Raw genomic sequence first — 13,520 nt, 5'->3', positions numbered from 1 at the left:
CTCTCTATCTCTCTCTCTCTCTCTCTATCTCACTCTCTCTCTATCTCACTCTCTCTCTATCTCACTCTCTCTATCTCTCTCTCTATCTCTCTCTCTATCTCACTCGATCTCACTCTCTCTCTATCTCTCTCTATCTCACTCTCTATCTCTATCTCTCTATCTCACTCTCTCTCTATCTCTCTATCTCTCTCTCTCTCTCTATCTCTCTATCTCACTCTCTCTCTCTATCTCTCTATCTCACTCTCTCTCTCTATCTCTCTATCTCACTCTCTCTCTCAATTCAATTAAGCTTTATTAGCATGACACAATATTGCCAAAGCATTAACATATACAGTATATAACAACAACATAAATAATAATAAATATAATCCATCTAAATAAATGAAAAGATAAAGTAAGTCAGTATGGAGTTAATCATGTTTAACACCTAACATTGTGAATGGTTAACACATATTTAGCAGCTAGTGCAGCTGTGTTGTCATCTTCTCTAGGGGGCGGTAAACTGCACGGTCTTTGTAATGCTTTGCCAGTAATAAGACACAGCCCTTAGATCTGAGATGTATTTTTTTATACATTTCACAAATGAAGCATTTAGATGGAATAATTGTGCTTTTTGCTCTTCGTTTTGCACTTTGCAGTCGGTCCCTATCCTGCACTTTTACATTATACCTTCTATCAGTTACAATACCTTAAGGCAGATTAAAACAAATAAAACACATTGTGTGTTCTCTTCTACATTTGAAAACAATTATAACACATTGTGTCTTCCAAGGATTATGTCCTTGTGCTAAATCGTTAAAGAACTATTGAAGATTTCCGAGGCTGAATCTCTGACAAATGTCAAACCTCAAACGTCGAACCAACTTTATATCGGTGGTTTTTGCAGTGAGAGGAGAACAAACATCCAGCCCTTGTTGTCTTACACCGGATGTGAGTTCAGAAGACTTTACTTTCAGTTTCTGCTTCTGTTTACTGTACAGCAAACCTTCCTGAGTGTCCCATCACAACACACAACTACTTTCAAACTAGTCCGTTGCCTGTTTATAAATCGTTCAAATGCGTTAAAATTATCAGCGTTAATATGATCAGGGATTTAGCTCATTAAAGATTTAATGCAGTTGTTTGCAGTCATTTAAAAAAAAAAAATTGCACCCGTTCAAAGCCATGTTTTTCGTTTTAATTTTAAACGGTTTCTTTTGTGTGTTTTTTTAAATTAATTTTTTATTATTTTTAAATTTTTTTATGGTTGTAATTTTTATTTTGATTAATTGATTAGATATAAATGAGAAATGTTGGCATCGGTCACTCTAATCTGATCTAATTTCAGGTGATGAAAATTGTATACGTTTTTATTTGGAGGTTGTGTGTGTGTGTGTGTGTGTGTGTGTGTGTGTGTGTGTGTGTGTGTTTTTTTTTTAATTGTCAATATTTTAGTGGGTCTTGTGCATCAACACTTTAATGTTGAATTTAAAGGTAGTTCACCCAAAAATGAAAATTGACTCCACACCTGGAGTCTATTCTTCTGTTAGACATATAAAAGAAGATATTTTGAAGAATGTTGCTAACTAATCCATAGCATGGGAAAAAAATACTATGGAAGTCGGTGGAGACCAGAAACTGTTCTACAAAATATCGTCTTTTGTGTTCCGAACAAAGAAACTCATACAGGTTTGAAGCAACTCGAGAGTAAGTAAATAATGACATAATATTTTTTGTGGCAACTCCCCCTTAAAGCAAGAGTAAATATAGTGATGTGCAAGTTTGACGGTTGTGTATCTTTTAAAGGTCAAAGGTGAACCTGTGCTGGTTTGAATGTGGGCTCACACCCTCAATGTGTTACGCAAACAACCTCCGTTATGAAAAACTATGCCGTTTAGTCACATGACAGTTTCACACAATGTTCTGGGCTGTTTAAAGCTTTACAACTGCAAACACCGAACACTCCCCTTATTATGCTGCACTGGAGCGCTGCCTTCTCTCACTTTATTAGACTGATGTGAGCGGACGGACCGTATTATTGAGCGCACATTTGCACACTCCTCACCCTCAGGCCTCGACAGACCTGCCAAATATTCAGAACAACAGGGCCAGTGAACTGAGATGATGATAGCGGACATCTACAGGGCTCCAGACAAAACTCGCTCACAAACTGGACTAGGTTTTGAGATTAGACTCGTATAAGAAAAACGATTAACCCTTTGCTACTCGGAACATCCTATATAGCAGGGACCCTCAAATCTGGCCCACGACACCCACTTTCCTGCAGAGTTTAGCTCTAACCCTAATCAAACACACCTGAGCAAGCTAAGCAATGTGTTCAGGATCATTAGAAAGTCACAGCTAGGTGAGTTTGATCAGGGTTGGAGCTAAACTCTGCAGCGCATTGGCCCTCCAGGGCAAGATTTGAGGAACCCTGCTATATCGGATAGGAGTTAAAATGAGTGCAGAGTTGTAGAAAAAAGTGCATACGTCGGCTAGAATGAAGTGTTAAACTGCAAAGCATTATCCGCTTTTTTTATTTATTTTTTATTTATTTTATGACTGCTCATCACATTAGTGCAAGTGAAATTTTATTTTTCATTTTTCCCCCCCAATTATCACAAGTACATTTAAATCTTTTATGGAGTTATTTACAACTGCGTTTTTAAAATATTTTAAATGCTAATATTTTTAATCACTGTAACTTATGTAATTTTATTCATTAAATTTTTTTTTTTAATTTTTGGCATGTAATAGCCTGTGCTGATCAAGAATGGAACTACAACATTTTCTAATACGTTCACATTTCTGTAACATTTTCCAAAGGTTTTATACTGAAATTGTGTGAACTTGTGCTTTTTCTTTAGTGAAAGCTGGAGGAAAAAGAGTGGCAAAGAAGAGCGCTGATGATAACGCCAATGTGGAGAAAGAGACCAAGAAAGTGGATAAACCCAGGTAGAGTATCTTCTGACCCATCTGGATTCGTCACCGCACGTGACACACATGGTGTAGATGCTAAACTCTGTCTTTCATATCCTGCAGATTAGTTTGAATTGAATTCAGATGTTTTTAAACGCCTCTTCCCTTCTCGTTCAATCTCTCTGGCAGTTTGCTCAATATTTAATGAATATTTTTCATAGAAAATCTGCTGCCTTGAGATGGAATCTCTTGGCCTGCGATGGAATGCAGTGGTTTACTTAAAACCACTGCCACTTAAAGTGGTTTACTTTTTCTTTTTTAAATATTGCATTCTAGTCTGCAACAAAATATCAAAAGTGATTTAAATGCAAAGTTATTATTTATTTGTATTTGTTTATAAGTGACTGCATATCTAAAAAGTGATGCAGAAACATGTTGCTAAAAATGCTTCATTGCTTTGCATGAACTCAATGAATCATGCCGTTGCAAACTGGAAGTGATCATCTCAGTGGCTCTTTTTTATTTTTGTTGCATTCTAGTTGGCACCAAAATATCAAGTCATTAAATGCAAAGTTTTTTTTTCATCTGCTATATATTATTATTTTTATCAATGGTAGTTTTGGACTTGCTGCAGAAATCTAGTGATGAAGCAGAAACGTTGCTAAAGATGCTTCAGCGCTTGAAATCAAGCATGAAATCAATTAACCACTCAGTTTGCAGTGAATTTATCATTGGTGGATTTTTTTAATTTATTTGTGTAAATTTTGCATTCTAGTCCACAACAAAATATCAAAATTGTTTAAATGCAATGATGCATTTTTGTTCATTTATAAGTGGTGTTTAGTCTTACTGCAGATCTTAAAAAGTGAAAAAGCACTTTGCATGAAATCAGTGAATCATGCAGCGTTTCAGACTAATCTTTGTTGTCCAGGTCCGCGCCGACCCCTTCCAGAATGCAGCACATGAGTCTTCTCCTGGCTGGTCCACTTGAGAAGGTTTGTTGCACCATAATAACAAGATATTAATTGCATTGAATGGCAGAGAATGCAATCCCTTAGTGCATTGCCATTTGGATTCTGCTTTAGAAGGCAGAGAGTGTTTAAAATGTAAAGTGAGTTTATGGCAGTAGGTGTCATAACCAGACATAAATGCAGCTTCTGTAGTTTGAAACTGCTTCACAGCTGCTGTGCTGTTTTTCTTTCCTCTGCAGTTTTTAATTGGAGTGTGAGTGGAAAATAGGACATGGATCATTAATTCAGTTTAGTTCAGTTGAGTTTAGTCTAACTAGGATTATTTTCGGAGCTCATGAACCCACTACAGTGATCTGTGAGTGTCTGGATTTCACCTGCAAGTGTCTGAGACTCTCAATCAGTGGCTATCAACTAGTTTGGCTACAAAAGTGGCAGAAGCGTTTGTTAAATACCTTTGGTTTTTGTTATACCAAACTGAAGTCACAGCTAGGCGAGTTTGATCAGGGTTGGAGCTAAACTCTGCAGCGCATTGGCCCTCCAGGGCAAGATTTGAGGAACCCTGCTATATCGGATAGGAGTTAAAATGAGTGCAGAGTTGTAGGAAAAAGTGCATACGTCGGCTAGAATGAAGTGTTAAACTGCAAAGCATTATCCGCTTTTTTTATTTATTTTATGACTGCTCATTGTCATAACCAGACATAAATGCAGCTTCTGTAGTTTGAAACTGCTTCACAGCTGCTGTGCTCTTTTTCTTTCCTCTGCAGTTTTTAATTGGAGTGTGAGTGGAAAATAGGACATGGATCATTAATTCAGTTTAGTTCAGTTGAGTTTAGTCTAACTAGGATTATTTTCGGAGCTCATGAACCCACTACAGTGATCTGTGAGTGTCTGGATTTCACCTGCAAGTGTCTGAGACTCTCAATCAGTGGCTATCAACTAGTTTGGCTACAAAAGTGGCAGAAGCGTTTGTTAAATACCTTTGGTTTTTGTTATACCAAACTGTATTGGTGGTGGTGGTTTGGCTTTTTATTATTAGTTTTTTTTTTTATTGGTTTTGTTACCCGTTTTATATGCAAGGTATTTTATTTGTTTTTATATTAATTTTAATTGTATTTTTATTTTAACTGTTTATTTAATTTATTATTTTATTTTAACTTAAATCAGTTTTATTTAATTTTAAATTTAGTTTTATATTTTATTTAAATGAATTTATAATTGGTTTATCTGTTTATTTATATTTTTAATTGTATCTTTACTATTTGTTGTCATTTTACTTTATTCTAAGTTTTATTGATATTTTTTATTTGATTTGATTGCTATTATTTTATTTCCATTTTAATTTGATTATTATTTTAAAGCTTGGGTTTTAATGAAGTTAAAAATTAAATTGAAATTAGCCACTAAAGCTTGCATGGTGTTAACAAATAAACATCTGGAGATTGATTTAATCATTTGATTAGTCGCATATTAAAGGATTTTTATATATATATATATTTTTTAAAGAAATTAAGTGTTGTATTTGTAATCTCCTGCAGCTGGGTCATGATTTCCCCGAGACTCCAGTTTCTGTGCGGCACAGCAGAGTCAGACCGAGCGTGGAGAAACCTCACGTCCCGCGCATCTCCACCTGCATTCAACAGCCGCGCAAGTTTTGAGCCAAAATAGCTTTCGCTGCTGAGCTTCTGACAACATGACATGCGGAAGACAACCAGTATGTGTTTTTGTAGGTGAATCATTGATGTGACTTGCTAGTAGACTTGTAACAAAGTTACTGTAATGTGACCTCTGATCAGGTTGTTTGTTGTAGCTTTGCAGCTTGGAAGGTTTTTCTTCATGAATAGAGTTTGTGCTTAAGCTGTGTGGAAGATTCATTAACCCAGTGTGAATTAAAGCTGTGCTGTTGGAGAGTTTCAGACTGCTGCTTGACTGATATGAACAAATGTTAATATGCTTGGCACTTAATTGTAGCATGAATACTGAACTTTGTTTTTGAAAATCAATGAAACAAACAGTTTTTCCTACTCCCACACAAGGAGACTTTCATACTAGTAAAATTCACTTTTCCAGCAAATGAAATGTTTGGTTGTAGTTTCATTTCATGACCGTTAGGTGGCGATAGAATCCATTCAGCAGAACCAAGACTTAAATTTGGGTCTTTGCTTTTTTTCTTTCTTTTTTTTTTCCCACATTGCATAACACTTCCTAAACCATACATGCACAAGTAAAATGACAAAAAAATAGCATGCAATTGAATTGAAACACAATTAAAACAAGTGCTACAATAAATCAAACTTTAGATGCTGTAATTTAAAATCAGTATGCTTGTTCTTGTAAGAAAGTGTTTGTACTATATTAAAGCAATTTATCAGATTTGACCAAAAGGGGAAAAAGCTCTGGTCAGGCTCAGACACTTAGAATTTATTTTAGCATATGTACACAGTGACAAAAATGAACTGCATATTCATAAAGAACTAAAGAGACTCATTGAGGAATTGATGGTAAACTTACACAAGGATGTTAAAGGAATAGTTTTCCCAAAAATCAAAATGCTGACCCTCGAGACATCAGTTTGTTTTTTTCATCAGATTTGGAGAAATCCAGCATTCCTTCACTTGCTCAGCAATGCATCATCTGCAGTGAATGGGTGCCGTCAGAATGAGAGTCCAAACAGCTGATAAAAACGTCACAATAATCCACAGCACTCCAGTCCATCAGTTAACATCTGGAGAAGACAAAAGCTGTGTGCCTGTAAGAAACAAATCCATCAAGACGGTTTAAAGTTCAAATTGTTATTTCTGACTAAAATGTGAGTCCATAATGCTTCCCTCAGTGGAAAAAGTCATCTGAATCCGGAGAGATCTGCACTGTTTACAAGCCAAAACAGCTCTAAACACATGATCGTGATGTGAGAGACAACGGGAGATGTTTCACTGGTGGAAACGTTATTATGGAAAAGTATTTTGGTTTGAAGCAATGGTTTTAAGTTAAAATGCTTAATGACTGATTTGTTTCTTACAAACACCGCTTTTGGCTTTTCAAGACATTAACTGATGGACTGGAGTGGTGTGGATTATTGTGATGTATTTGTCAGCTGTTTGGACTCTCATTCTGACGGCACCCATTCTGGTGAGCAAGTGATGTAATGCTACATTTCTCCAAATCTGATGAAGAAACAAACTCATCTACATCTTGGTAAATCAGTAAATTTTCAGTTTTGTCTGAACTATTCCTTTGAATACATATTTGATGGGAAATGTTACAGTACTGTGACCCTTGATGTGCTTTAATCTTTGCTGACGTTTCTCATAAAGCATGAGTTTATGGCTTTGTCTAATGTGACGTTTCTCAAGGAAGGCGAGCCAAAGTCTCTGGCCGTGACATGAAGCGCTCTGTGAAGAAACACTGCGTGTGGGGCTTTGAGCTGTCAGTGTGATGAGCGCTGGAGGAAGTGTGTTGTATATTTAGGCGTCTAACGCAGACAGCACAAAAGAGCCCCTATTGAGGGTGTGAACATGCCAAATGCCAATATTGAGAGCGTGTTCGAGTCTCAAACATACTGGAAGGATAAAGACAAGAAGGGAGGATCATAAACACTATCCATTCAAGTTCGGACATGCTTGACTGAATTTGTTGCTCGTAATCACAAAAAACTTTTGATCTGAAGGTTTCTGGTAAGATGCTTAAAATTAGTTTGTTGAGAAATATAAATGTTGTCTATGAATGCATTGTACAATTATTGTTATGACACTTAAGCATGTTTCACCTAAAAACAAAAATGTATAGACTTATTAAAACCTTGCTGGGAATAAAGGAAACTACAGTAAGTACTCTAAATATGGTCATAAAAATAGGCTATAAAAAAACAATTAAGGGTTAAGATTTTAAAATAAGGTTACTTTTAGATAATTCAATTAAACTTAAAAAACAAATTAACAATGCACACACAATTAGGCATCATTTTCTTTATGTGAAACATAAGATAAAAAATATATAATAATAATAATATCACATTTTCTTTTGATTTTGTAATAAAATAGCCAGATGCTTTTCTGAGATTTTTCTCTTTTTCTTTATTTCTTGTTCTTTGCAAAAAATAAATATCCCTCTACACTTAAAAATAAAGGTTCTTTATTGGCATTCTATGAAGAACCTTGAACATCCATGGAACCTTTCAAATGCAGAAAAGTTTCTTTATAGTGCTAAAAGGTTCTTTAGATTTTTAAAATAGTTCTTTTACGAACTATTCACTGAAAGGTTCTTTTGGGAACCAAAAATGGTTCTTCTGTGGCATCACTGAAAAAACAAAAAGAGTGTATGCCTTGTTCCATTCTTGATTTGAGCTAATATGGATTCAGACTGGTTATGTTGATATCAGATGTAATGCAAATGATCCACGTTTACCTGTATGTGGATTAGAGACGCACACACACATTCCCAGCATGCACAGGGATTAAAGGCAATGCCTAGCGTGAGTGCTTAGAAATATCCCGCAAATGAATCCAGAGACTGATTCTAATGCTGATATATTTCACATCACAGCTTGTTTTGCATTCATGTATTTTTATGAAGCATATTCCAGTCTCATTGTCCTCGGTGAGCTGCTTTCTAACAAAAGTGCATTTGTTTTTTATAGTCAAGTAAGTACCTGGGTTACCCTATGCTGAGTTTCCAATATTCAACAAATCCAGCTACAGCATGAAACCTGTACTCATGAAGCATCTTCATCTTTTCAGAGTGATTGTCTATGTCCAGAATGGAATTCAGCCTTAACATGCCAGTCTAATGAAATGAGTCAGAAAAGAGATGCCGAAAATCACTGCTGGATATTACTTTAAATTCATGTCACACTGAAAATAGAAAGTCAAGTTGTATTGCATTGTATTGAGGAATTCAGTATTTTATGCACATTTTGGCAAATGTATGAATTTACTGCATGCATAGAAAAAATGCATATACTGTGAATTTCACAGTATGAATAGTATGCTATTGCAAATATTGATGTACTGAAACGCAAGGTTCGGCCTTTTAGTTTACACTATGATTTTCTACTTTTAAAGTGGAAAGCATGTACTCGGCTAACAAAAATATATTCTAAGAACATTTTGCAGTAAGTTATGAAAACAGTATTTCTGAATGTTCTCTGAACGTTCAAAATGTCCAGTTTCTGAAATGATTTAAAAATGTTTGGTTATGCGAACAATAAGGGAACATTCCGTTTGCAATCATTATGGGAGCGTTACATTTCAAAATTCTCTGAACATTCTGAAACAAGTAACATTTAAAAAATAAAACTAAATGTTTCAGAAAAAATACTTTCCATGAACAATGAATACATAATGTTTTTGTGCTAACATCGTAAGAGACCAGACAACTTTGAACAAATGTTATCATCGTTATGGAAGGATGTTGATAGAACTTTGACAGAACGTTTTGAGCACGTTCCCTGTTAGCTGATGAAAATCTCAGAGCTAAAAGACAAGGACTGAAAGCCACACACTCTCATTTTGATTTCATGGGCCCTTTAATGTGATCTAACCATGTGTTTAACATCTTTCAGAACTCTTAGATGTGTGCTTCTTTAACGTTACACATTACACAAGCAGTGTTTGTTAGGAGAAGCCTTCATGTGGGAACTCCACCACATCACAAATCATCTCAGTCAGCAGCTGTTGAGCAGAGCAGCACAGCAGCTAATTCACATTCACCGTCACAGACACGATCATCAGACCTGGACCAGAGCCACTGGATGCCCACAACAGGTAGGGGTGTGTGTGTGTGTGTGTGTCTGTGTGTCTGTCTCTGTGTGTGTGTGTGTGTGTGTGTGTGTGTGTGTGTCTGTGTCTCTGTCTGTCTGTCTCTCTGTGTGTGTGTGTGTGTGTGTGTGTGTGTGTGTGTGTGTGTGTGTTGGTTATAGATTACAGCAGGATGATCACATACACACTGCATGCTGTTGGAATTACTCAGACTCAATGTCTGCTTGACAATAGGTTGATGTACAGAATCAGAGCCGGTACAAAAAGTCTTTTCAGTGTTGTAAATAAAGATTAATGGAGAACATTTAACAAGAAAATACCATTGCAGCACTTCATTTTCACCTACTTCAACTTAAAAACTGAAGTTCAGTCAGTGCATGAAGTGTTTAAGTATAATCAGTTATTTCAACAAATCATATTAAAGTGACTTAAAAATGTAGTTGAATCTTGTATAACTTAAATATATTCAAAATTAAGTTGAAATCGGGTAAATTAATTTGATTAATAATGGAAAAACATGTTGACATTATATATATATAATTTTTTACAGTGTAATGTCATTAATTATTTTTGAAATTCACTAGCAATTTCTGAGTATATCCTACACCAATTTTTTTTCAGCATATAAGGTATTTCCTGAAACATTACATAATATTAATGATCAAAGGTTAAAATGACCCCTATAAACATTTGTACTTAATGTGTATACATTTCATTTTATTAAAATTTTTTTGCACAACAGAATGTTCAAAAGAACAGCATTTTTCTGAAATAAAAAGCTGTTGTAACACCACCGTTCAAACGCTGGGGTCAGTGAGAATTTTATTATTATTATTATTTATTTTATTTGAGAGAAATGAAAGAAATTGATGATTTTATTCAGCAAGGATGCATTGAACTGATCAAAAGTGACATTAAAGACACTTAATAATGTTACAAATGCATTTTATTTCAGATAAATGCTGTTCTTTTGAACTTTGTAAATTGCATACACAACTGAGCATTTTCAACATTGATAATAATCAGAATTGTTTCTTGAGCAGAAAATCAGCATATTAGATTGCTGTCACCTGCAGGTAAAGGATTCATAGGTTTGCAATAGCTCTCTCTACCAGATGGTGTCAGCATTGAGTTAATTCCTAAAAAACACATTCATATTATCGCACACTCGGGCTAAGAGCATATCCAGTTCACTTTGAATTGTAATTACAACCTCTCATTATTACAAACATCTGCAGGACAGCCGCTGTGGAGATCTGGCTCTATTTTAGACTCACCACATGAGTGAATCCCCACAGGATCCCGCTAAAGCTCCTGCATTCACCCTGTGCACTGGAACGGCAAAGGTCAAACTGCATTAAAGACTTCATCACATCCACTGCCAGCCAGAACCTCAGGAACAGCAGTTAGATTTGCCATAGGATTCATATGGTTCTGCTTCCAGGGCTCATTTCTGGCTGACTAAACATTTTCCAAAACACAAGATTAAATGTAGTTCTTTTTTTAAAGAAAAGAAAGTCTCAATTTTGCACTCTTTAACCAGGCACCACCTCTTTTGGTTCTTTAGGGTACAGTCTGCACCTGAATGTCCTCATAAAGTTCAGGAAAGTTGGCTTTAGATCTGAGAGACCCCAAGGCCGTTTAATAGGTCAAACATAAGTCATTTTGAGATTTGGGGGTATTTTGCTTTCACAACATTGTTTCAGACTACTAGTGGACATCCAAATAGTGTTTATTTTATTGCACTTTATCTATTTGTGTTTGTATTTTTCAATTACAATACAAATCTTTTAAGGCTGTTTTCTCAGAATGAGTTTTTTCTTTTCATTTTCATAGACCAAACTTAATTCATATCTATATTCTAAGGGTTTTTAGACACCTGCTACATATTTACAATTGTATTCCTAAAACATATTGAATTTTCTTTCCTGGCTGTTGACAATATTTTCTGGAGTGATAAAAAGAGATATCAAACAACAACAAAACCTTTAACGCTAATATGTAAACAAAATAAAACAAGAATTCTGGTTTTATCCAATATTCAGATTTCCATATGCAAATGCCATATTTAATTAGATGACACATAATTTACATATTTAAACATAACATAAAACTTGTTCTAACTAACCTGTTTTCTATTATTTATTATTTGAGCCTATTCCTGTAGTCTTGCCTTAACATTAAAGTAGGAGAACTGATTATATTGATAATGTAATTTTGATAACTGTAAATTTAAGTTTTATGAGGTCTCAGAGACACTAGTTATGTTTCTGAAAAGCGCATGATTACTTTGTGATGATTAAAACTTTAAAAGTTTTGATTAGGACTGAGAAAAGAACTTGAAGGGAAATAAGAGGTTAAGTTTTAAACAAATCACTGGATTCGAGAAGGGGATAGTCTGTGACAACTTACCCCATATAACAGATACAGAATACAGAAAAATGTCATATTGATTAACTGCGGTGAAAAGTGAGAAAGCTAGTTAGTGTGGCATTGTTTTCCTGTTCAGAATCCTGTTCCTATTACTTGTTTCACTTCTGTTTCAGTTTTTTTATAACCATTTCTTACTATGTGTCAGTAAGTTGTTGTTATTTTAGCATGTGTGTTATATGTATATATAGTGTTTATAGAGTTTTAGCTTTTAGTTTTAATGACTTTTTCTTATTTGTAAAAGCGTCTGCTAAATGACTAAAAGTAAAATGTAAGAATCAGTGTTGGGTAAGGTTAGATTAGATTATATTTAGATATAAATATATTAGTTTTTATATTATATATTTATATTATTTTATAATCTAAATATAGATTATATTTAGATTATAACGTTTTTATTTTAAAGCACAGACACCACAGAATTAGACTTTAGCACATCTTTTTTACTTTGAGATCATTCTGAGGTTAAATCCAGATTTAAAATCAAAACAAAATACAGTAGTTTAATATCAGTGATACTGTTCTGAAATCAAATCTTTGCATAGCTATGACAGGAAACACATGCTAACAATGCTTTTGGGGGAAAAAAAACAGTTAATCTAAAAAATAAAGTATATAGCCTACATAAACCCAATTAGAAAACAAAACAGTTCTAGGTGTCCTGTGTCCTAAACTCCTCAAACATTGGTTGGTGTCTCATATATTACAGAGCAGTCAATGCTATTTGAAAAAGAAAACAATCAAATCTGTATATGTGTGAAAATATTCAGATACGACCCCTTTTGTAATCGTTAACATTTTCATAAGTAACTGTAATTTATTTAGGCTACACTTTTTTCCCCTCAGTAACTGTAACAGATTACAGTTACATTTATTTTGAAATTAAAGTACGCTATATGTAACTAGTTACTCCCCAGCACCAGTGTTGGGGGTAATATATTACAAGTAACGCAAGTTACGTAATCAGATTATTTTTTCAAGTAACGAGTAAAGTAACGCATTACTTTTTAATTTACAAGAGAATATCGGAGTTACTTTTTCAAATAAGTAACAATTTATTGATTGGCAGCTCTGCTGTCCCCATGTTGAGAGAAATCAGATGTTACTGTAGCTCTAAAATAAATATGAATATGCATTAATTAATCTCACTCACACACAAAACACAGATTCAGTATTCCTCAAAATGAATAAAAATAATGCAACTCAGAATATGACGCAAACCTGCAATAATTAAATGTTAAACAACACAAATATGCTTTATGTATTTAATCCCATTCTATTTGCTTCTGACCTTATGATCCAGTTCAAGCGTACTAATAAGCACAAATTACATTTGTGTGTTTTTTTTATTGCTGAAGTGTTGAAATGTCTTCTTCTGCATTCTACTGTACATTCCCTTCAGCCTGAGGCGCATTCATTTCCCTTTAGGTGTGAAAAGCTTTTATATTTGCCAAAAATATAACTTTTT

General features: G+C 34.6%; 1 protein-coding gene across 1 annotated transcript in view; it reads left to right on the top strand.

The window, feature by feature from the left end:
• The window catches only part of LOC107571149 (death-associated protein-like 1-B), an 8,361-nt gene extending 2,421 nt beyond the window's left edge, over positions 1–5,940 (top strand). Inside the window, exons 2-4 of the mRNA XM_016257437.1 lie at positions 2,847–2,934; positions 3,830–3,893; positions 5,405–5,940. Of these exons, the coding sequence (XP_016112923.1) occupies positions 2,847–2,934; positions 3,830–3,893; positions 5,405–5,524 (272 nt within the window). The 3' untranslated portion in view covers positions 5,525–5,940. The remainder of the gene's footprint in view (positions 1–2,846; positions 2,935–3,829; positions 3,894–5,404) is intronic.
• Positions 5,941–13,520: the final 7,580 nt, after the last annotated feature.

Source organism: Sinocyclocheilus grahami, unplaced genomic scaffold (genome assembly GCF_001515645.1).
Source record: "Sinocyclocheilus grahami isolate Dianchi unplaced genomic scaffold, SAMN03320097.WGS_v1.1 scaffold1554.1, whole genome shotgun sequence".
Taxonomy (NCBI): Eukaryota; Metazoa; Chordata; class Actinopteri; order Cypriniformes; family Cyprinidae; genus Sinocyclocheilus; species Sinocyclocheilus grahami.
Note: the sequence above shows the minus strand (reverse complement) of the source record. Positions and strands in the feature narration are given on the sequence as shown.